The following is a 26,097-nucleotide window of genomic DNA, read 5'->3' on the forward strand; positions in this document are numbered from 1 at the left end:
TATTAGACAAAACTTGAATTCTTCATTTTTATATAAAAATTGTATAATCATTGTTTAAAAAATAACATTCAGAGATGATTGATTGTATAGTGTATATCTTAGTTGTCTGTGGGTAACTAACTTTACTAACACTCCGAGTGTTTCAAACTGAGCTGTAAACCTACTTGTGAACTCAATGACCTCAGTGACTGGATGCCTGGGACACCCATGCTCGGGGGCTTACTGCCCTCTTGTGGAAAATAAACAAAATAATACAAATCATTAAACGGCTGTGGCATCCCAGGGGTTTCCATTTAAGCATTGAGTCTTTCAATTATTTATACTTTAAAGCTGTAAAAATGAAAACTTGAGTTTTCTATTAAAACAGAAACTGTCAAACAACCTAAAAGGATTTTCCACTGATGACGGCATTTTGACTTGAAGTGCTTATTTTGTAACTCCCATGCCAAACATGAGGGAGTGATGATGTTTCAAGGAAGATAATCACAACGCAAACATAGAAGTCAGTGAACAAGGTATTTTAAAATCCCTGAAAAATTGGTTTCAAATCTTCATCTTCTTTTCTGACAGTGTTGGTGTTTGCTTGTGCAAAGGATACAGTGGTGTGGTGTTTTTTATGAGTTTCACAGGAAAGCAAATTATCTCATATTTGCAAATCAAAGCTTCCGCCCCTGCTTCATCAGAAAATAGAGGAAGTTACCCATCACACTTATTTAAAGCACAGTATGACTTTTCTAAATGTTTCATCCAACCAACAGTTCAAAACCCAAAGATATAATCTACCATCACCTAATATAGAAAAACTGAAAGGCATACTTGGCACATTTGCTTGAAAAATGCAAATAATAAATCTATATAATCTAACAGTTCCAGATTGCTTTTCTATGATTCAATAAGTCAATTAATTGGGTTGTTTAACTGTGTCCAAATTGGCCCATACTGCATGATATGTATATCATATCACACTTTACCAACTAATTGAATTCAGTGAGAACAACACAATCGATGTTCTATCCTTTTTATTTTTTTAATCTCTACTTTCAATATTTTCTTGTATTTCTATGATTTAGCATTTTCTTTCTGCTCCTGCCACGGTCAACCTTTTCCGATTTCTTTTTTCCTCGTCTCTCTTTTTCTGACCTTTGTCCTTTATCACTTTTTTTTTCTCCCCATCTCTCTCTCTCCATGTCTCCCTCTGTGTTTCCATGTGCAGGACCAGAGGGTTGCAACCTGTTCATCTACCACCTCCCTCAGGAGTTTGGGGATGGAGAGCTGATGCAGATGTTCCTGCCTTTCGGTAATGTCATCTCCTCCAAAGTGTTTGTGGATCGGGCGACAAACCAAAGTAAATGCTTTGGTGGGTAAAAATGAACAAAACCAAAAGATTATTGGTTATTTATTCTGATTATTCTTTTTACTAATCACCTTCTTTACTGCAGTCAACACCCCCTTTCCTAACCTCTCAACACCCTCTCTTTAAAAACTGAAAACAGTGGAGAATTTCTCAACAGTTGTGCAAAAGCTGGAATGGAGAATGAGCGTGTCTGGATTTCTCTATTAATCATTAAAGCTGTTTTCTTTTGAAGCTCTGACTAATTTTTTATTTTGATAAATATTTCAGTAATATACAGTGCACTCACAAAGTATTCAGACCCTTTCACTTTTTCTGGTTCATATTGCAGTCTTATGCTAAAATTGTTCATCAATCCAAACTCAACACCCAAAAATAGAATTTTTGGAAATTTATTTTAAATGTATTAAAAAGGAATAACTGAAATATCACAATGACATAAGTATTCAGAGTCCTAATTCAGTGTAAGTTGAAGAACCTTCTGCAGCGAGTACAGCCTCTTCTTTTTGGCTATGACGCAGAAAAGCTTTGCAAACCTGGATTTGGGTGTTTTCTGTCATTCCTCTCTGCAGCTCCTCTCCAGTTCTGTCAGGTTGGATAGGGACAGTGAGTGGACATTTTCAGGTCTCGTCTGAGATGTTCAAGAGGGTTCAAGTCAGGGCTCTGGCCACTCAAGGACACTCTCAAGGATAGTTGTCCCGATAGCCACTCCTGTGCTGTCTTGGTTGTGTGCTGAGGGTCGTTGTCATTCTGAAAGGTGAACCTTCAGCTCGGTCTGAGGTCCTGAGCGCATTGGACCAGGTTTTCATCAATTTTATCTCTGTACTTTGCTCCATTTAGCTTTCCTTCAACCCTGACCAGTCTCTCTGTCCCTTTAACAAAAAAACCACCCCCACAGCATGATTCTGCAAACACCATGGTTCACCTTTGGGCTGGTGTTGGGCTGGTGTTGGGCAGGTGATGAGCGGTGCCTGGTTTCCTCCCGACATGACACTTAGAATTGAGGTCAAACAGTTCAACCTCTGTTTCAACAGGCGAGAGAATCTTGTTTCTTAGTCTTGAAAGTTATTTTATGTGTCTTTCACTGAGAAGTGATTTTCGTCCATTTTGCCATTAAGCCCAGATCAGTGAGGTGCTACATTGATGGTTGTCCTGGAAGATTCTCGCATCTCCGAGCAAGATCTGTGGAGCTCAACCAGAGTGACCATCAGGTTCAAGACCCTTATCCCCTGTTTGCTCAGTTTGGCTGGGTGGTCCGTTCTAGAAATAGTCTTCTTCCATTTGGAATCATGGCGATCACTGGGACTCTGGGGAACCTTGAATGCAGCAGACATTTTTTGCAGCACTTCCCCAGATCTGTGCCTTGCCTATCCTGTCTCTGAACTCTGCAGGCACTTCCTTCGAACTCTTCGTGATGTGCATTATGAGCTGTGAGACCCTATAGGCAGATGTGTGCCTCTTCCAAATCCAAACCAACTGAATTTACACCAAAGTATAGAAACATTTCTATGGCAATCAAGATAATGGGAAAAAAAATCTCAAGGGTCATAGTAAAGGGTCTGAATACATATGTCAATGTTTTATCTATTTCCTTTATAGTAAATTTTGATTCAAAATTCTGTTTTCACTTTGTCATTATGGTGGATTGAGTGTGACAGATGAGGGAAAATAATAAATGTAATCTTAGAATAAAGCTGCAACATAAAATGGCTGCACTGTGTATTGTGAAATGAATCTGTTTTAATGTCATATTTGCACAGTCATGTTTGTCATTGTGCTCTTTATGACATGGTTTATAATACAAATACTCTTCATCTCTACCTTTGTCTCAAAGCACTGCATGTTAAGAATACTGGAGATAAAGAACTGCTGTCTCACTTTGTTCGGTGACAGCACAGTTTAGCCGAACATATAATTATGTGGAAAATTATAAATGGATTGTGGAGAGTATTCAATGGAGAGTCCGTCAGGTGCAACCCATTTGCAAAGTAGCTTTTGCTCATTAATACAACTCAACATTCGTGTTGTATTATTCATGTTGCAATTTTGAAATGCTGGTTTTAATTTGTGATTTGATGCTTTTTCCCTTTCAAGTGGGAATTAAAAACCGAAACTCAAAAAAACAGCACAACCATGTTGATGTTTTGGTTTTTCCCATTACCAAGTTCATGTTGTGATTATTTGCTGCATGCTCTGTTTATATTGTGAAGCTACTGTTGTTGTGATATTGTTTTTATGAATACAAATATGATTTTTGTTATATTAACGCTTGTAACTCGCACTGCATTTTTTTGTGAGAAAACATTTGATGTTCATTGTTTTTATTTGTATATACGTATGAGAGGATTTCATTCTTGTTGTAAAGTTTTATACATTCATGTTAAAAGACTGCTTCATCCTCATGACTCATTTTTTTGTAACCCTAAACTGTCCTTGCCACTTCAACTAAACTTATCCCTCTTGCTCTCTCCTTTTTGGCCTTTCCCCCAGGGTTTGTGAGCTTCGACAACCCAGGTAGTGCCCAAGCTGCCATCCAGTCAATGAACGGCTTCCAGATCGGCATGAAAAGGCTCAAGGTGCAGCTGAAGAGGCCAAAGGACGCCAACCGCCCCTACTAGCCCCCGCCCCAGCCAGCCACCGCCATCCTGGTGGCCTGGGGCAGCCGTCGCACACAGGGAAAAACAGGTCAGACATCAAGCTCGATGTTTCTGGAAAAACGTTTAGCTGTCGCTTCGGTTTTATAGGTGATTAACCAAGCCAGTGCATCCATAACAAATGCAATGTTATATTGACAAATGCTCAAATGGCAAGTCGACTTATGGTGCTGCCTGATGTGGTTTCAGTAACCTTTTATAAATGTCATAAAACATTTGCAGCTGCCCAATAACTAGCTGATCATCTGCAAAGTACTTGTAAAGAATAGTGATGAAGTTTCACCCCTGAGCTCATAGTTCAAGTAATTCCACCCACGTCAGTATGACTCATTATTGTATAAGATTTATTGTAGTGTCCTGTTAAGCGATACCAGTTATCTCAATGGAACTAGAAATGAAGCAACATAAAAACACAAGATATTAAAGTTAAACTTGCTGTGTGTGCATGAGACATTATGTGTTGTGAAAATCTATACCCTCCACCAAAAATTTGAAATGTCTCTGCTTTACTTCTAGTCCCAATCGTTCAAAACTGTACAGCATTTCCTGACATGCGGCCTCCTCTATTTGTAGAACAGCTTTACAGTAGGTGACCCTGTATGCAGCCTGTAGGTAAAAGATAATCAGGAAGTGGTTCAGTGTGTTGCACAGGGAAGGAATTGCTTCTGAGGGAGAAGCATTTATTACCCCTCAGGCGGGTAATTGTGCCGTTCCTCTTTGTCTCCTCCCTTCATCTGTGTGATGGAGAGTTTAGGCTGCATCGTTCATTCACCACTGATGACTTCATTCAAGGGCAACTTATCACCCACTCACAAACTAACTGAACCATACCAGACAGTGTCCTGAGGCAAATCACTGCAGGAAGAATAGTGCAATCTCATATGAATGTGTCACAAAATACGTAGCCCCATTGCTTTTGATATATCAAAACATTTTCAGCATGATGTCTTGGAAAATGCCTTTTTGATTCTTTTTCTTCTCGCCTGAGATTGACAGTTATTGCATTGTTTGAAATTACAACTGACAAACAAGCATATACCGCCATCCTTGTATTACTATTATTATATCCATAAAGAGTATTACTGTCTTATTAAGAGTTATCAGACTGATGGCTCCATATACAGAAAGCAGACTTGCCGCTTTAATTCTAATTTCGCAGAGGGGTCAAGATTTGTCTTGATTAAAATCCATTCATCATTTTAAAAATGGAATTAAACTATTTAATTCAAATGGATATGAAACTGATGCTCTCCGCAAAATGATCTTTGTTGATCAATTCTAATACATACTATGTTATATATCGCTTATACTAGTGATACTTATAATAGTGAATACCTGCAAAAAGACAGGCATCTTGTAAGTATGTTACCCTGCTCCTTCTGCCATAGAATAAAGGATCTCTTCAAATTACTTAACAGAGATTCTCCTTTAAACATACTTTAGTGAAAATGTAGCAACCAAAAACTTAGCAGCTGCAGCCACGAACACCACAAAACACAATGTCTGATGGGAATGTTGCATAGCAGTGTTACATGTGTTATTTGACATATTTTTACAATTCACCCTGAGGGAACATAAATGAATGTTCCAAGATCAGGACAATCTGTCCAATCGTTTTTACAACATCTCACTTGAACATAAAAATGTTTCAAGTGGCATCAAAGGAAAGGTCAGGGTATCTATCAAGTTATTAGGATTAATCCTCTGGGAATCACAAAACCTTGGTCCCTAAGCAGTATCTGTTGGGATATCTCACAAGATAAGTCCAACTTCTGACCCAGTCTTTGTGTTGTCTGGGAGAACCAGAGTCATTAGGATTAGGATTTGTCTTCTGAGTACCTTGAATATTCTTAAATATCAAACAAATTTGAGGGAAATTGATTCAAAACTCCCTTAGATATTCGATTAAAAGTTGCAGATTTAAGCTTATGGTGGCATGAGGCAAAAGTTGTGGGTTACCTAACATCAGTAGGATTCATCCCCTGGGGACCATGAATGTCCGTGCAAAATTATATGTCAACAAAGTGATGACGATCCGAGGGACTGACAGCTGTTTACAAGCAACACTAAACCTTTTCCTTTATATCACTCAATTCCTAATTCTTCTTTTCTTCCCAGGTTTTGTTGAGCTGAATCATATGTTGACTTCTTGCTACCCGAGTGCAAACTCAACATCTGGACCACTGAGGCTGCTTCAGAAACAGAGGAGAGAGAGAGAGTGATGACCAAGTCAAGGACACCTCCTTTTTGGATGTACTAAAACTTTGGAACTCAGAATTTGTACCAGCCTGGTTACCCCCAGGACCTTTTTCTTCTGCACACATATACACACTCTTTCCCCACAAAACCCTGCTTGAATGACAGCTACCTTTTCTGGACCACAAACAACTTTTACTTGAACAAAGGGATAAGAAGTAAAAGAAACTATATCAAATCTACTTACAATGACCAACCCCGCTGAACATTTAATGGGAATATGGATGTCAAAAGTCCAACAAGAACAAAACAAACTTTTTAAAAACTGAATAGAGGATTGCCGTAGGAGATCTTTCTGTAAGATGGTTTGAGTTTGGGGAAATTGACTTTTGAAGACCAATTTATAAGGCTTGAAACAAGAAGGGACTAATTCCCAGAGACAGAAGTTAAGTAGGGAATGTGATATTTTTCAGGACACAAATTGGCTTCGATTTGGGATGGCCATCTTTAGCTCGGAGTGCCTGTCCGTTTCCAGGGGACACCGTTGCCAAGGAGAGCCATAGCAACGGTCTCTAGGGAGTCTTACCTGTCATTCCTTAGTTGTTTTAGGGACCAAAAGACCAAACATTTTTATTGCTGAGGACTTGTAGCTCTAATATACTCGGACCACTGCATCTCTTTCAGTCAGTGTTAACTGGTTGAGCGGTTGCACTTAAAAGAAGTGTACATTTCGAATATATACAACACTTGTATATATACATATATATTGCTGATATGCTTTTTGAATACAGGCAAAACTATTTCCGATGACCAAATGGGGTCTCTCACTTCGCTAGTTTACAATTACTCAAAATGTTTATTTTTTTCTCTTCTCATTTTGTCTCGGGAGGGATGGCGAGTGCATGGGAGGGGCTGCTCCGTATCACAGCCTTATCTTTTTTAACTTGACATCCTAACCTCATAGATAGAATAACATCAGAAGCGTTTGAAATATAGGAACTTGTTTATATTTGCAGTACATATATATGTATAACAAGCATTCAAGCAAATGCATTCATATATACAATATATATGGATAAATAGATATTAATCACAAATATATGTATTTATATGCACATATTTTATATATGTGTGTCTGTATATAGAGCGGCTACTGACTATGTTGAGCTGTAATTTTTTGTAGATTTTAGCTGGAGTTTGAAACATTGCTCTGCTTGGGAAGAATCGCAAATCTGGCAGCTCCCAAAACTGCAGGCATTCCTATCTCTGATTACCTATATGCTGACACACAATATATTGATAAAAGATACATGTGTGAAAAGTACACGTATGGTGTAAATATTATCTGAAAATGCAAAAAGCCACATCTAAGTAGCAGGCTTTAAGAGAATCAGGCTAAATGATTTTAGAGGAAAAGGACAATTATCTTCGACTCTATTCCAAACATATCTTTTGCGCTTTCACACACACACACACACACACACACACAAGCTCACACAAACTTCTCTTTGAAACTTGAACCAAAACAAATACGTCTCACAACCCTTTGCTCTCTTTTGCATTCAGTAAAGTGCATGTAGCGTATGGGCTGTCACCATGTCAAGGTGTGCCTTGTCACCTGCAGAATCTGCCATCAAGCACTGTGCTCTCAGAAAACAAAGAAAAAAAAAGAAACACAAACAAACACACTACTGCAAGCAGCCAACGCGCTATTATGATGTCAAAACTACAGCCAGATCCATATCATTTCTCAGCCATGTAGAGAGCTGCAGTGCATGTCCTATATAACAAACCACCTGACCACTGTTGGTTCATTGCTGTCTTTGGGGAAAAAATACTTTTGGGACTCATGCATATAAATGTCAGATAAAAGCGGGCATTAGGGAACCTGTGAGCACAGGTGCTAACAATCTGCTGTTCCACTGGCTGGAGTCAAAACTAGGCTAAAGGTGAAGGTTGCGATTGACATGGCTTGATGAAAGTAGTGATCGAGCTTACTGGACCTGACATTCGCTCATTTTAATGGTTATGACGGTGATGTAATATTGATGAATATGTTATGACTGCAGAGCTGGCTTCCCACAGGGCAAGGGAGAAGGTTCTATGTTCTTTTTCATCCAGCAGTAAATGTGTGGATCTCTGTTGGTAGAACTTGACAGGAAGCATATTGTCTTTAGCAGATGTTATATTGCCTAATGTCATATGTCCTCATACAATTAAATACAAACACAAAAGCATAATGAAACTGAAGAATGAAGCAATAAGTGTGAAAAGTGAGTCATTCATTACAACTGTTGTATCAGAGGCTGGTTTCATATTGTTTTAGTGTAGTTTCTCATAGTAGTCGACAAAAATGGTACACCAACTACGTACCTGCAAGGTCAACAGACTTGGATTTATTGGAACTCGCGTTCAACAAATATACAGCTGGTGGAGATTACTCAATGAATATTTATACATATGAATATTTATAAGGCTATATGACACTTTAGAAGACAATGCTTCCTGTTGGGTGCTGTTACTAGTTTTCCTGTAAACTGCTCATTATGCCATTTCCCTGGTGTCTGTGTCTAACCTTTTTAGCAGATTGCATAATTTAACATTTACCTTCCAAATCCAGTGAGGGTAAAAGACGCCACAATCACATCCCCGGAGGCCTCTGTTTGTGTGTGCCACATAACAATGCTGTGAGCATGGCCTGTCGTGCCAGCCAGTTGACCATCACAATCTTCGTTTTCTTTCGCTCTCACAGAATCCATGGTGGGTTAGTACAAAGCATATTGTACATCCACCTGAGCTGTATTTGAGTTAACAATAACAACTGAAACTAAATGTCATATGTCTGGTATCCCTGATCGCCACACTGTGTGCCCTCTCTGACTGCCCCCCGCTGCTGAGAAAATTGAAAAATGTGTCGACACGGTCTCTGCTTTTCTAATGGTTTGTTTGAGCAATCACTCACGTCTTTCGCCAAACCGAGCCCACGTTTCCCATGTCGGGTGAAATAAGAAAAAAAGGGGGTAAGAAGAACAACAACGAGAAATAGAATGTCAAGCACCTCATCTCCATTTGCTCCAACTTTGAGCTGCAAGTTTACACTGGAAAAGTAAAAACAAAGAATAGTGGTTCAAAAACAACAAGAAACAGAGCAGAAGTTTGAGTATAAATATATATATATAAATATATACATAAACCGATGAATATACTGTAAATTGTTTCTTTTTTTGCTCTGTTTTCCTCTGTACATAGGTTTGCATATTTTATAGGACTTTTACTTCTATCTACAAGGACTGGATAAAGTACTTTAAATACTTAAAAAAAAATATATGAATGAAAACATGATAATGCTCATTAAAACCAGGTACAAAAAAAAACAAGTCACTAGGATACGGTACAAACTGTAGGACCTGACCAAGGCATTTATCCAGAATACAGTCAGGGAGAGCATTGACCTCAGTTAGAGCTTAGACACACATTGACCTATTTTATAAAAAAAAATACTTTGATGGGTTCTATTCATTTATTGATTTGTTTAGATATTTATTTCTTGTCTGAGATGATATGCATGCTTTCATGGCATTATTTTTTTATGAGTTGGTACGTGACCAAATAGTTTTTATATGACATGCATGGGCCACTGTTGTGGTCCACAGATGATCATTGTTCCTGTGTGCAGGACCATGCCTTCAGCACTTCTTTGATGACAGAGGGAAAAAAAAAAGCTCCAATTGACCAAGTGATGTCAAAGACAGATTTTAGTCATTTATTTATTTATTTGTGTGTTTATTTATTTGTGCATTTATGTATTTATTTATTTATTTGTGCTGTTTGACTCAAGATCTGAGCTCTACTATTTCACCTGCAGTATCACTACATCATGTTACAACTTCAAGAAGTGGCTAATTCTGATTTCAACAACCTCAAAGACTGATTTTACATCTGTCTGATGCTGATTAACTATTCACAACGATGCAGTACAAAACTAAAGCCTTATGTATATTTGTAATTATCAACTCACGTTACTCTGTTCTAAAAATATCTTTGTTAAAAGATCGTTTGAAAAAAAAAGATGCCAACTTGAGGTTCCTCTTTGATACAACACTCCCTGTTAAAACAACTGCTCAATCAGATACGTACTCAACAATGCACATTCCTTGAAGTCACTATAAATTGCTGCTAATTTGTAACGAGCCATCTGTGATTTATCTTTAATCTCAGATTAACTGCTTGCTTAAAATGTCGGTTTCGGTTTCTAAAACTTTACACCCCTCCTCCTTATTTTCCCATTATGCTGTGTATGGGTCAACAGAGCTCTGATCTTGTTCAACTGATGTGTTCTACCGAGAGCAAAATTCAATGAAAACAGCACTATGTCAACAAAAAGAGTTATACTATCATTTCTTTCAGTGCTGTTATCAGTGGTTTTATTTCTAAAGCTCAGTAGTGCTAGAAATCACATCTTACTTCATACGGTTTTCAAAGTATTCTGGAAATCTGTTTCCCAATTTCAGCACATATGGAGGGTGGGGAAATGAATGTTGCTTATTAAGCTTTGCCAGGGTCCTGACGAGCTAAGCTTCTGATTGGGCAGTGCGCTTTAGGCTCCCGCCCCCGTCTCTCCAGACTGCACCATTCTCTGGTCCCCTGGACTCTTTTTTTGTAATTTTAAATGAATGATGCGTCTCAGCTTAGCCCAATAATAAAGCACAGTCTAGAATAAAGTGCCCTGTGTCGTGTCATAATTACTGATAGAAACTTATCAATACAAGATCGCTCATGTTTCACTGTGGAAAAAAAAGTGTCCCCTTTGAGGGTAATGTCTGTCATCGATAGGTTACATCATAAATATATGATTTCAGCAGGAAGATGGGTGATGAAACCAGTGGCTGGATGCTAGTGGTGAATCTCTATAACACTATGCATAATACATTTTAGTAAGATTGACAAAACACATGAGGATCATTTAGCATTTATGCTTTCAAGGTCTTCAGACAATCACATAGCTCAGTGGTAAACAGTTATCCTGCGGCAGAAAGTGAAGATTTCAAATTAAAGACCAAGAGCATAACCTCTTAATAAATAATTGTTTATTTTTATTGAAAATTACAACATAACACAAGGTCATTCTTGATCATTCTGATTTCGAACGTGATTGGAAAAGTTAATATCAAACGGGCAAATGTCAGGTGACTGGAATCTTGTCCTTTGTACATTTTCTTCTTTGTCAGTAAATGAAGAAAATATCCTCCAGTATTTGGCTTTCCTCCAGGTCCTGCTGGGTACTTTGTGGATGAGGTCTAGCAGGGGTAAGCAGGGTTCTGCCCATTGGTTTAGGGGTAGCAGATGTTGGAATATGTTGGGAGATTTTGGTCCTTCGAGTGGACGGCTTGTTGTGCTCAGGGGCAGAGACCGGACTAAAGATATCCAATAACTCAACCAGAGAAAAATCCAACCTGAAAGAATAAAAAAAGCTGTTTTTGTTGCTTGATTCATTTTATCTCCACCCCCCTATGTGACTTCAGCTTATTTTCATGGTTAAGTTGGCATAGGCTTTAATACAGAATGCAGTGGAGCCCTGTTAACAGGCGACGTTGCAAATGAGCATCCTTGTGCCGTTTCATTGTAAGAAAAGCACACAGACCGCCAGTTACACTACCTTCCACTTTAAAGTGAGTAAGGGCAGGTCTAACAGACATGCACAAGGCTTAAGTCTCCTTAAAGATCAACGCTTGTTCTAAAATATTTGTCATTCACCTTTCACTTGTTAACACAGACAATAGAAAAGAAAATCTCTCTTCAAAATGTTAACAAAATCTTTGTTGTCGAAGTACCTACTGAACCTTAACAAGCAGCCTTAACAACTCAAAACCGCTGGGGCGTCCCAGCAGAAAAACAGTTTCTTGCAGGTGCAAGAGAAAAAGAGGAAGAGAACCCGGTGCTTTCTGCTCTGGAATAGAAATGAGGGAATGTGCAGTGAAATAAATAAACCAAAACGGGGGAGATTAAGCTAATAGAGATTCAATCCCTCAGTCTGGCTGGCTGATAAATTATTCAGTGTATACACAGTCGACAACGGCCATTCTAGATACAAAACATGAATTCTTTAAAGCACGCTCCACCGATGTTGCTAACATAATTCTCTGCTCGTTTAAAGCTGCATCGATTTGCATTGCGCAGCTCACCCAGGTAAGGGAGATCTTTGGCTTGTACTTGTTGATATGCATGTAGGTGGTCAGCAGGCAGCAGACACAAGGGTGCAACTTCCAAACAGGCACATTTGTGTTCCCCCACACGTAACTACAGACCTTGATATGTCATGTTCTTACATTGATCGGAGGAAGCGGCACAAAGCAGCGGCTGAGAAGCTTTAAAATGCTTTATTCGGCTTGAGAAACATGAAGTAATGTATGCATATGTTTGAGCGTGAGAGGGAGAAATTTAATGAGGGCGAAGTTGGAAGAGGATGATAACAGATAAAAAGAGACTGAAGCTAAAGTAAGTAAATCTGTCTTCCTCATTTGGTCTCCTGCCTGTCAAAAGCAAAGGGGATAGAGAGAGAGAGAGAGAGAGAGAGAGAGAGAGAGAGAGAGAAAGAGGGCGAGCGAGCATGAGCCAGAGTGTATGTCCTGCCTGTAAGAGAAAGACTGGGAGCGAGAGAAGCTTTGTGGATAGAGACGATGGCAGGAAGAGAATATGGAGGAGGGACTTTGGCTGGGTTCCGTCTCTCGAAATGTGAGAATTTGCATTTTTATTTGTTGATTTATTTAACGGACAGGGCTCTCAAACAGCCATCCATCAACAAACGACATGTTGGTAATGAATAATGCATCACTTACCGGGCGGTCACAATCTATAACAAGGGGAGAGCGATCGCGCGGGGAGGGGGGTACAGTTTGGGCAAGAATGGGAGTGGGTGGGGTGGGGAGGAGGAAGGGGGACACAGAGATTGCATGAGGGCTAGAGAGAATGCCAATGGATTTTTCAGGGTATACATTGCTGCAGTGAACTTCATTTCTTGGCGTAAAGTTGTGAATTGCTGCTCGATATTAATGTCCCTCCGGAGAATCCTGGCACATCTCTTTTACTGCCACATGCGACCAGAAACTGCAGGAACAACAGTAGCGTAAACACAAGATTCTGACACTGTAAAAGAAAACTGGGAGGTTGGGTCATTTTGAGAGTATCTAGAGACACTACATCACCAATATTTAAGTACTGTTAACTTCTTAAATCTTCTGTGCCCCACACTGGAACTGTAAGTAGCCTCAGGGAGAAACCCTGACTACAGACTGTGGATTTTAACAGTATTTTATTGATACTGCACAGACGCTTCAATCACAAACTGAACTATGATCCCGTATGAATTTAAAAAAGTCTTATCACAACTACTCCAAAACAATTATTAAGCATTCTGCCTTTGAATACTTTTAAAGGGCTTCAAATAAAAACCTTTGGGCTTCTTTCTCCCAATGCACCAGTACAGTAAGTATTTTTCTCTAACTCTGCAAGGCCACATAATAATCCACCACTTCTTCTTCCCACTCGTAACTTTCCCTGCATATTTGGCTCCTCTCTTCCATTAGAGATAGCATCTTAGCCTGCGCCCCACAACCACCTTTTCATTTGCAGTCCAAACAGTAAGATGAAAAACCTATAATGGCCAGTGTGTATATTCCGCATGTCAATTTCCCAACCAATCAATAGCAGGCGGGCAATGGCAGGAAGGATGGAGATGAGATGGGCGGGGGGCACTGGAACTGTCTCATTACTAACTAGCAATGGGATTCATGAAAGGATTAGGAAGGTCACTTAATGTTAACCCCAGCTTCGTTTCACATTTCAATATCAAGATTGAATTGGTTAACATTAGACCATTATAAGGGGCACGTGTGTGTTGCAGTCAAGGATTCAGGTAACATGACAAATCTTACAGCAAGAAAAACTATTCGATACCAAAGGAAGCTGCTTAACTTCATTTGCATTACCAGGTTAATGTTAATGTACTGTTGATGAAACTGAGAGCAATCAAAATAGCATGTAGTACATTTCTCTACACAACACAAAGCATCGACATTCAGAACCAAACAAGCCGTAACACAGCTGGAACACCAGCATTTCAGAATTCAAAGGCATGATGGGTAACACAGAAGCACTGGGGTTGGCCCCATCAATGTGACCGTCCTTTTTACACCCATACATTCAGCCAGTCTTCCTCACAACCCCTCCACTGCCAAGAGAACAACACCCCCTAGTTCCATGCTCCTACCTTTTATACTGATTAGTCAGGCAGAATCAAAGTAAAAAATAATTTCTTGAACAAGCTGTGTAAAAAGAAAAGTACTTTCTGCTAAATTGATTAAAAAAGATGAACCACAAAATATTGTAGTAACAGCATGTCTAATCCAAATCAGTGAATCACCAAAGGATTACAACTATCTGAAGAGATACACATGAAGAAACACAAAAGTATATATTAGACAGATCTTCTCATTACTGGCAGTAAAAAACAACAGTGTATCGCTAGGAGTGCAACGATTTAATAGGCTTTGGCTTAGGTTTTAATGGATTTCAAAAAGACCTGAAACCCAGGGTCCCCTGCTGGAATTTATTGGTATCTGCCAGAGCACACAGTTAAACTTGGACTTTGCCCTGTAAACTTTGAGCAGTTTTGAAAGAAGTACAGTTTAGAACAAAGAGGTTGTCATAACAGTTACTATGTTGCTTCTCAACCACCACAAGAAAAGAAAATATTAGCTCGACCTTGGGAATATTCATTTTTAAAAGTTCGGCATTATCATGGTTACAAATAGCTTCTCAGCCTCAGATTTTTTTAGCATTTACAATTCCAAAGCAACTTAGAAGTTGAAACACAGATGCAGGGGAATGCAGACACACACACACACACGGTAAGACGACACACAGTCAGGTTAATTACCTTTCCGTGTACTGGGTGTAAGAAAAAAAAGGTAATGAATGTTCTTTCCTTTTTAGGAAAGTCTGATGCTTGCACTCAGTTATTCATTCCTGTCCTCAGAACCCCCCTCTCCCTGCTTATGTCTTTCTCACCATTTCCATTTCTATCCATCTCAACCTGCTCTAACTTTCCTTGCTTCCTATTTCTCACTTTATCCAATTCCCTTACCCCTCACTCACCCCCAAACACACATTTAACATCTCTCCCTCACCCTTGCTTTTTCTGTCTCATTACTGTCGCAGAGAGAGAGAAGGGAGGGCAGTGTGTGCATCCAGAAGTCTGTTCAATTACACCAGCTGCACGGTTCCTGCTAGGCCGACTAATGGAACGCAGCATGTCACCTGACAGGCTGGCCACAGCGCTAGCTCGACCAGTAAAAAGCTTCATTTAGCTTCTCACAGCTCGAAAAGTTAGCTAGACTAAGGAAAGTCATAGCTTCTAACACTGCAGCGACTGCAAAACCCAGGAAAACCTTCAATATTCAAACTTTATATCAAAACTTATATCATATTGTGTTGTAAATATGTCTGGTATTTTGAGAACTTCAGTTATGGCCTTAAGGAGTTAATTAACTAATATTTTTTAATTAAATAATGTTTCAATGTTTGTTAGTCACTCTGTTTATCCAATGTAATTAATATATAAAATATGTAAATAGAATGAATGGTAAATATGTATTAAATGCATCACTGATGTTGAGTGTAGATTGGTTACCTGGCCTCAGGGGTCTTATGGATGGCAGAGACTGATGTGGGCTTACTCTGGCTTGCAGGGAACTTTGTAGTGGCCATGTCCCTTCTGGACGACTCTGGGGGCTCTGCAAGACAAAAGAGTTTCATTTGAAGCAAGAGCAGCAAGACAGTTTCAAGGATTGCCCCGTTGGTGCACATTGCCAAATTTTTGCATTCATATCGAAGTACTCAAATTTACACAGAAGAAAATCTAATTGTCAACAGACTTGATGTTTTGAGCTGAGATGTTCCTCTGTGTGTAGACCATTAAGCACATAACTCTGATTAACTGAGAATACAAGATTACAACTCACCATGTGTTTGTACACCATTATCTACAGGAGCAGGTGTCGGTTGTGAGCATTTTTCATGCAGCTTCTGTTCGGCAGGATGTACCTCTCCATCTCCACGCACACTGCATGCCATGCACACAACATATTAAAATGGCTTTCATGTGCGACTTGAGTCAGTGCATATGTATGAATTTGATCTGTAAAAGGTAGGGCTGAACAATGAAAAGCTTACAATAATTATTGCAATATTTATTTTCATCAATAGCAATATAACAAATATATATATATTTATACATATCAATATATTTTGTATGCATTGTGCAAGCATGTAGAGAAGGTATACTACAAACCACAACCTTCACTGAGGAGCAAAAATGTGTCTTTAAACTAATGACATGACATTTATCAGAATTACCCATAAGATTTTAGTTATATCAATGTGTGAGAAACAGTATTTGAAAAAGGTAGTTGCAGTTGGTCTGTCTGTCTTCCTGTCTACTCTGTTTACCTGGAGGGTAAATCTTGGCGGGAGGGACCCTCCAGCTGTGGATCTCCAGTCCCAGTGTTTGAGCTGCTGAGCTCAGCTTGAGCAGCTTGTTGAAACCTAACAAGAATAAAGGAGGAGAATAAAAAGAGAAAGGCCAGGTTCCACCAGTCTACAATGTCAAAGACTGAAGAAGGACAAGGAAAAGGAGAAAACCCAACATGGAGGAGAAGTTGCTCCTGTCCAAGAGGTAACTATCATATCTAACAACCAAGGACTAGAACAATAAACTTGTGTTAGCTACCAGTGTTGCCACATTAATTCTACCTGCTGTAATCGAGACGCGACTGTTGGAGCTGCTGACTCTGTCTGTTGAGCCTCTCTTCCTGCTCCTCCAGCCGTGCCTGCAGCTTCTCTCTCTCTATCTCCAACTGCATTTTCTGTAGCAGCAGCTGGTGCCTCTTTTCCTCCCAGTCCTCATGACCCAGCAGAGGCCTGGTCAGGGCTTCTTTGGTGTCTGAGCCCAAAGCAGTCCCATTATGCAGCCTGTGAGTAAATACAAATCTTAATTGCTTTACATACCAAGATTCTTTCAATATATATCTCGATAAAGTGCAAAATTTGGTTAAAACTGGAGTAATTAATGTAAATCATGTGGGGTGATAATGACAACATAGGCTACATCCATACTGCAACGTTATTCATCTTAGAACCCTGGTAGCCAATGCAAATTCCAATTTTTTTCTACCAGTAGTATGAATGGAGCCATAGAGTATTACTCTACCTTTCACAATCATGTTGGCAATTGTGTAGACTAGAGCTATTATCACTTCTCCGTTGCTGTGTTCCATAGCCACTGTCTTGACCACTGGCTATGCAGCGCTCATATCTGCAGCAGGACTCCACGTGTGGCGCGCTGCACTCCTTTTTGTGAAGCCTGCGCATATTGATTGGCCCATCATTTGGACAGAGCTCATTCGCACAGGAAAGGGAGGCAGGGTTGCTCGATGTCTGTGCTGCTCCTCTACCTCTATTCCCACTCCTGTGCACTTGAGGCTGTCGTGCTTGGGCAGCAGCGAGGCCGAGGTACGAGCCATCAAAGAGTGAGCCATTAGCTTTGCTTTCACTGCTGAGCACCTGGATGGAGAATAAAGAGGACAACAAATTCATTTTAGCCAACTCAGGAAGCCTCTGAAAAATGTATGAAGTATTTCAACCAAAAAACATTAGACTGCTCAATAAAACCCTAATGTAGCTCTGGGCAACACAGCAAAATTTACCAGCACTGAATTAGAAGTCACTTACGAACCTAATTTACTCATGTTGCCATGTGCAGTAAAAGCTTTTCCTGTGTGTTTGCAAGAGCTGTTCACATATCACTTGCACTTAATGTGGTTTACTGTGACTTGAAGATTCTTTTAAGGTTAGATTTTCTTTTCTTTTTTTTTTTTAAATGCTACAATGATTCTGTGTTGGGCTCCGAGCACTGCCAACATGCTGCTTTCACCGCACACTTTGTATAGACGTGTTGTTGGACTTTATAGCAGCATAAATGCAAATCATCCTTCAAAAGTGTGAACTAGACATTAGATATGAGCTTAAGACGACTGTTTTCAAGTGAGCATAATGGCAGGTAAGACAAGGTTAGGAGCATTATGAGGAGGAAAGCCCATCCCATAGTCGACTGGGAAAGAGACTGTGACTAATTTGCTGAGGGTCAGAGAGCAGGGAAACACACATTACTCAAGAGCCACCGCGGGACGACGAGGTTGGCCAAAGCATCTATTCTTACAGAGGCTGAAGCCAAAGAGGCGTCTTCACTTTCAAAGTGTCACCTTGACAGAGTTTTCACTACGCCGCAGTAATACCAAACCAGTGACTTAAGTTGATTTCTATAGTGATTTGTTATGCATTATTATGGCACTTGGCAATGGAACAATATGCTGTTACATATGGATGTTCCTGAGCCTGAATGCCTGATGGATGGCAGGCAGGGGAGTTCTCTGATGATATGAGCACATCATCTTTACTACACATCTTCCACTGCATGTGCATGAGCTAAAACATACTATACACTCAGCCTTAACCATACAGTACCTTGTTGTGGGCTGGTGCCTGGCTGAGCTGGGCGATGGACTCGTTGAGCTTCGTTTGTTGCTGAGAAAGGTATTTTTGATAGAGACCGAGCAGCTCCTGGCACTCTCTGTACTGCTGCTGCAGGCCTGGATGACCAAAGGTTAAGTAACTAACAACCAGAATTAGTAGAGGTACACACGTTCTTTAATGAAGCAAAGTTACTGACACTTACAACAAAGCTCATGTCGCATTAATTAACATAAACCACAGTTACTTCAAATATAATTTAAAAAAATAAGAACATGGGTCAAAGCAGAACATTTGTGAGCATGAAAAATACTCCAGTTGGAAATGTGAATCTTAATTCAAATAAGGTCATGGATTGGAAATGTTTTGTTGCTCTGCTTCATCATCGAGAAGTTGTCGACATTATTAGCAATTTTACATGTTGTTACACCTTGGCACCTCTGTTCAGCGTTAGAGTCTCCCTCTCTTGTCTGTTTCGTCTTGATAAAGCTTTTACGCCATATTATGTATAGTTTGCGTAATATGCACGGATAGCTTTACGACAAGGAATTGTCTTTTCTGTATTACTGTCCATTTAGTTTGAAATCAGTCTTGATGGGAAGTTGGCACTCGATGATTCCAAATAAAAATATAATATATATTACATAATTTCCCTCAGTTGCATTAAAACACAAGTAACTTGTCTGTTTTGGAAATGTGAGGATTAGAAAGTAGAGATATTTGTTTAAAAATGGAGCAGGTAAAGTAAAAAGTAAATATAAAAATAAATACTGTACTGTACTGTAAAGTCCAGATACTTAAAAAAGATCTACGCTAATACAGTTAAATGTATTTGTACTTTGTCTACTCTGCTAACAACCTCATTCAATAACAAAGAATAGAAACTTTAGTCTCAGGCATAAAAATACCTATTGATTAAATGAAAAGTACACCAAACCAAAGCTGGGTTAAATATTTTTGATGAAATGGGAAATTGTTTCATAAAGTAGGGATGAAAAGCATCAACTGAGAATGTAACCTTTTGCACAACCACCTTTTTGGCGAGGAAAAATCTCTCTTATGCAGTTTAAATTAAAAAACAATGACAATCTGAATTAAACGCTTGTTCTGCAATCGATTACACATTGGACGAGAAAAGTAGAGAGAACAGCAAAGTTGAAAATGGAGAAGAAGAAGAAGCCAGCAAAATCAAAGTTGTTGTTGTGGCACAGAGCTTTCACCATCTGGGTCGGGCCAAGCTGCGTTGAGCTGAGCTGGGCAGTGCCGTGCCGTGCCAGGCTATCTGCCAGACACAGAGCTGGCAGACACAAGAAAACTAATCTGGAGCGGAACTACTGCTGCGCCTCAGGAGCCCACTAATGACAGTGGCAGCACCACACCACACCAGCACATACAAAGATAATGAGCGAGAGAATGGAGAGACTACACACAGACACACTCGCACACGTCCAATAATCCACCTCAGTCTGACTAACTTTCTAGAACACACACAAACAAAAACAAGAATGTGAGTTCCCCCCCACCTGCACTCAAACAACAACCCACACAAAAACACTCCAATAAAGCAAGTAGTACACACTCTCCCACCAAAGCTGACCATAAAGTGTGTTCCTCCAGGCCATATCTTTTTATGATGGTGGCCCTGCTCCCCAAGCTGATGAGTTTCTCTGCATCCGTTTGAAAAAAAAAAAATCATTCCCCTATTTTAAAGAGAAAAATCAAAGTTCAAAGTGGAGTCTTATTGAAGGAACAGTTGGCGGAACACTTCATAAGAAAACACTTTGGATGTTAGGAGACTTCAATCAGGCTGTGGAAATGAAACAGAGGGAAAGAGAAGAGAGCCGGGGACGACTTTGAATTGGCGACCAGACAGCAGCAGTGAAATGCAATGCAGCGGCTTTCATAAACATTGGGAAAATGTGAGAAAACACTTTGATTGAACCTGCCGTCAAACTAAGGCTCCTCTACCGCTGCACTGATAATGTCCATGGAAGTAGGTCTATATGGAAAGCTTAAGGACATCACAAGGACATCACACCGTGTAAACCAGTGCTAGGAGGTCTGTTTATGCAGCATGAATAAGGGTCTTGAAGGGGAGATACTGAATATGTTTATACGGCTACACCTCACTTCAATCTAAGATAGAGGGCTGTGTGTCAAGTTGCAAAATGTATGCTGCTCATATTTTACCAGAGTCGCATAAAACAACATTTCCATGTGATTATTCAAACCTAAACAAAGTTCTAGACATAAATGTAGTATTATATGCTAATATACAAAGTCCAAATACCAAGTGGGTATGGTAGGATAAAGTCTATACTACCAACAGGACTGCAGCATCATAGTGAGCTAACACCGTAATAAAGGTAACGTGTGTTAATGTGTTGACAGGTCCCTGGACAGCGAAAGCTAGGTAATCTGAACCGAGTGGAGGAACACTGATAAGATTGCACCTCCCTGCCCGTCGCTACACTAAACATGCTTCCTCCATAGCCTTGGATGTCAGCCAATGGGGCCAAGCACTCGGCAAGCCCCTACTTTACATCAGAGCTGCAAAGTGCCAACAATGAGTTACTCCTCCCCCCTGCTCCAAAAATACTCAGAATCAAGGGCTCGGGTTGAAGAGGCTTCAGACGGGGCCTGTCAAAATGATTCACTTCCCTGTCAGGCTGAGGCTCAAATGAAATAATGAAATCCACTTCAAGGTGGAACAAATTTGCACAGGAGGGGGGAATATTTTAAAGCCTGTTTTAGCACAGTGTGCCAAACAGATTGAGCCCGAGCAGGAGTGTGAGGGGAAACGGGAGGAGACTGATGTGTATGAATGTGTGTGTAAGGAGGCAATGACGGGGAATTAATGGAAGACGACAGTTTACATAACTGCTTCAATATGACTGAATCAGGAGAAAAGACACGAGTGCAAGTCACACAATAAAGCAATAAATAACTCCACATGTCAGCGAACAATTATTTTGGAAACGGCTTTAAAATTCCAAGAGCAAACGTACAGAAAACCATTCTCATCAGAGACATTCTCAGCCGTCTTCATTGTTATGATCACAACTAAAATGTAATGCGAGTTGTCACAAAGTAAGTGGTGTCGGGGAGAATGGGGAGACATGACATTTGTATAAATTATCGTGTGTGTGTGTGTATAGAATATGTCAGCTGCAAGTTGACATATTCCATGCACAAGCCAACAATTCACAAAGCCAAGAATCCACACAATACATAGTAAAAGGTGTGCCAACACCAACTCCTTTCAATTTTGATTATTTTATGAGAGATTGAATGCATTATGTATTATTTATTCCACATTAAGCTGACAATAGTTTCACTTAGATTTGATTGCATTCATTTAAGCAGTTAAGCAGTGTCAGTCAACAATAGAAAACACCCATTCCATGAATAAATGACATTTACCTTCACAACTAAACTTCAGCTTCAAATGGCAGCAGCTCAGTGAATTTTTATATTTTCAAAAACTTCCCTGATATTCAGCTCAATATACTGGAAGGCTCACAAAAAAGTTCTTAATTCAAAAAGGTTAAACCCATGGCATCTACCATGCATCTTATCTGTGCAAACACTAGTCAGAAGGTAGAGCTTTGAAGGGAAGAAACAGATTAGAACTGGGTTTAATTTGTTTTTAACACCTGCAATAAATGAAGTGCATCTTGCACAGCTCACAGCTTTAAACACATAACTCATTCCTGCAATAAGGTAAGATACACAACACTCAGAGTTGATATCAAGGAATAATAGAAGCTTAATTTGTTGAAAAAAACTAAAGTGCTAGAATTTTCCAGAGGCAATCTTCTAATGTACGTTTAAAACAAAAAGCACACTTGATGGAACCAGATTTCCAAATCGTAAATGCCATCCAGCCGAAACCTGGGAGGTTATAAAGGGATTTAACGCTGGCAATCCTCTATCACAACATGTAGCACTTTTCAATGACATACCCTAACAGGGCTTTTATTCCCCTCTCTATCGCCTCAGGATTCCCTCCAATTATATCAATGCAATAAATTGCATTAGCCGCAGCATCTGCTGTGCCTTGTTCTGGATACAGCACGGAGAATGGTGCACAGCGTTAGGAACGCCACCTTGACTTCTGCCCATGCCAACATGCCTTGAAGTACAAAAGGCAACCTTCCTTTGTGAAACTCAATTTTCAGTCTTGTGTGCCAGTCGCTTCCAAATGTCAGCTGAACACCCCAAATATCAAGGGTGCTTTTTCCCTCTCATCCTAGATGGCTCGGGGCTAAAGTATAGCCATACATTCTTTATATCCCTGACAACCCTGAATCTTGGGTAGATAAGATAAGCTGGGGCGTAATGGAATTAGACTTGACAAGACCAATTCAGTGTGTTTGCCTTTGGTGTCTCCTTAACCTTTCAGAGAAGTGCCGGACCCCTCTGCCTGAGAAGAGCCTTCATGACTCTTGCATGCACTTTAAAAGACTACGTTATCCCCCGGAGGTGTTTGGATCCCAACACTTTTTCCTCTCAAATACCTTTTTAATGGAGTTTAGAAGTTTGGTGTAAATGCCAAGTCTCCGAGCCAAAGTGCCCTTAATTGAGTTGTGCTTTCCTAATTTTCCCCGCCGCCATTGCCAATCGTGCAATTTACCAGCCATGTCAATTACTCTTCATATTTCGCAGTGTTTTTAACCTAAATTGACTGCTGGCCATGATATGGTGTGACCTGAGCGGAATTGTTAAGAAGACAGTAGGTTGCGGGCTGCAATAAAAAGCATACTATTACTATAACTCTTGTGTCAAATCTTTTACGAAATAATCAATAAATTGGTGATAACTTTCATTTCACTTTGAAAGGAGGAACTGAAAAAATATCATTCAGTTAAAATGCAACATTCCCAGAGAGATACAAAACCATATGATGAAATGAAACACTGTCATCCTCTCAGGATATATCAAACTTTGTCTCTGGATGACGATGAGTTGATTTAGAAGGTTTGAGCTATGTCTCCAACCATGAAATTGATTCTGTACACAACAACAGATAAGCTACAACCACTCACAAAAGACAACTGCAAAAGCACAAATAAATTTAAATGCATCTGCTCCATTTCTCTGCCTTTTGTGTCAGATTGAATAGTTTCAGCCCAAGACTGTAAATAGCTTTACTTAAGACAACACTGCCCCCTGCAGACTACCCTGTGGAATAGCTCATTCAGCACTAGAACCATGTAGCCAGCAGCAAAACATTTGTGGAACTGTAAGAACATCTTCCAAGCACAGCCACCCATGGTTTTTATATACAGTGTATGATCTTTTTGGTTCCTCCTTTTAGGGTGAAGTTATCTTATCTCTTATCTTATCAGGTAGCATTATCAAACGTTATATAAACATCTTCCATAGCGATAGAACCATCACACCCTGGAATTCTCAAGAGATGCCTGGTTTTCTCAGTTGACCACAGTTTAGATTAGTCAGTAGTACAGACACTACAGTTAACTGAATAACAATCAACGCACCAGACAATTAGGTTAATCAAACAAAGTAAGTGTTTTCAACCCCTGTGGCTCAACAGAACTGCATTAGTTCACTGCTCTACTTTGAACCAGTCTGCAACTTGCAAATGAATATCCAATGCAGTATTGTTTCATAAAAAAACAATATAAATATAACAAATCATCTTACCCATTACTGTCAACTCACTGTTGAGTTTCTGTTTGTTTAGTTATTTTAAAAGGATACTCTCCCTCTCCTGTGCAATGACCACGTTCTGTTGCTCCAGTTGTTGGATTTTTTGTTCAAAATGTTCCTGCTCATCTTTCAGACGCTGCACTGACTCTTCTTTCTCCTCGCTCACTCTGGAGAACAGGACACAAACAGTCATTAAGGACACTGCAGTGGAAAATTAGACAATCTGGTGTCACTTTAAATTGTTTCATTATGCATCTATATCAACCTCAACACTATCTCAGAGTTCAGTGTGATAAATTGTTGGCTACCTGGCTAGTTCTTCGATGAGGTTTGCAATTCGACGCTTATCTTCAGAACAGAGGTCCTTCAGGCAGACCTGGCTGCTTCCTCTGTTGGTCACAGAAATAACCTAAAAAATGATTCACAGGTGTAAGAAGACATTAACACAAACTAATGATGATATTCATTCATATTCAGCTTCAACGCACTCCCTCGTTAATCAGATTATCTAAATGTCTCCCTCCATATATTCAAACATTTGATCCTACATACACAGGACAGAGGACAAAAAAACTATACAAGAAGGTTTACCTGTGGTGGGGGGAGAAAAGCATCAGATGCCAGGGATGGTGTGTGGCCTGACACTTTTTCCTGAGTATCACCCCCAGAGCGATCACTTTGTAAGTGGCCCTGTTTTTTGCTACTTCTCTTTAAAGTAACATCACTCTTGCCACCAGAGCTACGTCTCACTGCAACCCGCATCTTTGTGCCCCCTCTACTGAATGAACTGGTGCTTTCTGGTCCCAGGCTGAAAGGGGTCCGAGTGATCACTCCTCCATCCACTCCTGAGACAGTTGATGGGCAAACAGAAGTAGAGGATCCCATGAGGTAAAAATACATGCAAATCATCAGACAGTGCTAAAACAATGTTACTGAGACTCACCAGGAACAAAAGCCAATGGTTGCTCGTCATCTGATACTGAAGAAGACAAGACACTCATATTAACATGTAGTCAACTTTGATTAAACTTGGCAATGCATGTACTTTCTCACCCTAACTGTAAGATTGATCGTTTCCTACTCTGAGATACTACTCAGATAACTCTTCTTCTACAGTCACAAGAAGAAAACAAATACAGAACACTAGCTTTACTACACGTGGCCTTTGTGTTACAGCTCAGCAGCATGATGAGATCTCAGGGTAATGACAAGAGTTGATACTATTCCCACGGAGTTCCAATATAGCATAGGCAGCGATAAAGTCTAATAATAAATTAGCTTAACTCCACGTAGCTAACGAGCTCTCGCTTCCTCAGAAATAACAAACACGCATTGACACAGAGGTTATTTCTGTGAGACTTAGCTTTACCTCTCTTCGTGGGATATGTACGAATGTGCACTGCGTAAGAAAGTTAAGGGAGTTAAGTAAAAGTTAATATACCGTCATTCATCCAAAATATTCCCGAACTTCCACTTCTTGTTGCTCTTGCCGCCATGTTGAATCAACCGCCACCACTCCCTGAGAGCCAAGCGCGTTGCTAAGGAAGCCCGGCCCCGCCTCCCCGCTTCAACTTAAGAGCCAATTGGTTCTGCTGCAGAGAGGCGACTTTCCATTGGCTCAGACACCTGTCAGTT

General features: G+C 40.0%; 3 protein-coding genes across 21 annotated transcripts in view; 2 read left to right on the top strand and 1 right to left on the bottom strand.

Moving 5' to 3' along the window:
• Nucleotides 1-6,261, top strand: part of celf4 (CUGBP, Elav-like family member 4) — an 82,417-nt gene extending 76,156 nt beyond the window's left edge. For 12 of the 16 annotated variants that reach the window (XM_069510858.1, XM_069510807.1, XM_069510844.1 and 9 more), the window contains 3 exons: nt 1,214-1,357; nt 3,842-4,036; nt 6,124-6,261. In XM_069510858.1, the coding sequence (XP_069366959.1) occupies nt 1,214-1,357; nt 3,842-3,969 (272 nt within the window). In that variant the 3' untranslated portion in view covers nt 3,970-4,036; nt 6,124-6,261. The remainder of the gene's footprint in view (nt 1-1,213; nt 1,358-3,841; nt 4,037-6,123) is intronic. The other 4 variants (XM_069510841.1, XM_069510855.1, XM_069510872.1 and 1 more) reach the window with 1 other exon arrangement.
• Nucleotides 6,262-11,271: 5,010 nt separating this feature from the next.
• kiaa1328 (KIAA1328 ortholog) lies at nt 11,272-26,025 on the bottom strand. Its single transcript, XM_020086365.2, has 12 exons — nt 25,904-26,025; nt 25,406-25,441; nt 25,054-25,307; nt 24,771-24,871; nt 24,514-24,629; nt 18,781-18,905; nt 17,468-17,820; nt 17,011-17,229; nt 16,708-16,803; nt 16,221-16,321; nt 15,890-15,992; nt 11,272-11,654 (listed from the first exon to the last, which is right to left on the bottom strand). Exons 1-12 carry the CDS (start codon nt 25,956-25,958, stop codon nt 11,426-11,428), a joined length of 1,788 nt encoding a protein of 595 aa, XP_019941924.2. The 5' UTR covers nt 25,959-26,025; the 3' UTR covers nt 11,272-11,425.
• Nucleotides 15,091-26,097, top strand: part of cast (calpastatin) — a 208,286-nt gene continuing 197,279 nt past the window's right edge. For 2 of the 4 annotated variants that reach the window (XM_069510596.1, XM_069510672.1), the window contains exon 1: nt 15,091-15,107. The gene's annotated coding sequence lies outside the window, so the exon portion shown is untranslated. The remainder of the gene's footprint in view (nt 15,108-26,097) is intronic. The other 2 variants (XM_069510733.1, XM_069510768.1) reach the window with 1 other exon arrangement.

Source organism: Paralichthys olivaceus, chromosome 2 (assembly GCF_024713975.1).
Source record: "Paralichthys olivaceus isolate ysfri-2021 chromosome 2, ASM2471397v2, whole genome shotgun sequence".
NCBI classification, from domain to species: Eukaryota; Metazoa; Chordata; class Actinopteri; order Pleuronectiformes; family Paralichthyidae; genus Paralichthys; species Paralichthys olivaceus.

What these genes read in the sequence shown, in the direction of transcription:
- kiaa1328 (XM_020086365.2), bottom strand. Translation starts at nt 25,958, where the DNA reads ATGGCGGCAAGAGCAACAAGAAGTGGAAGTTCGGGAATATTTTGGATG. An exon ending in CATTGCACAGGAGAGGGAGA is followed by an intron (nt 18,906 to 24,513) that starts GTATCCTTTTAA and finishes TTGGTCATCCAG; the next exon opens with GCCTGCAGCAGCAGTACAGA. An exon ending in CGCCAAGATTTACCCTCCAG is followed by an intron (nt 16,322 to 16,707) that starts GTAAACAGAGTA and finishes CATGGCATGCAG; the next exon opens with TGTGCGTGGAGATGGAGAGG.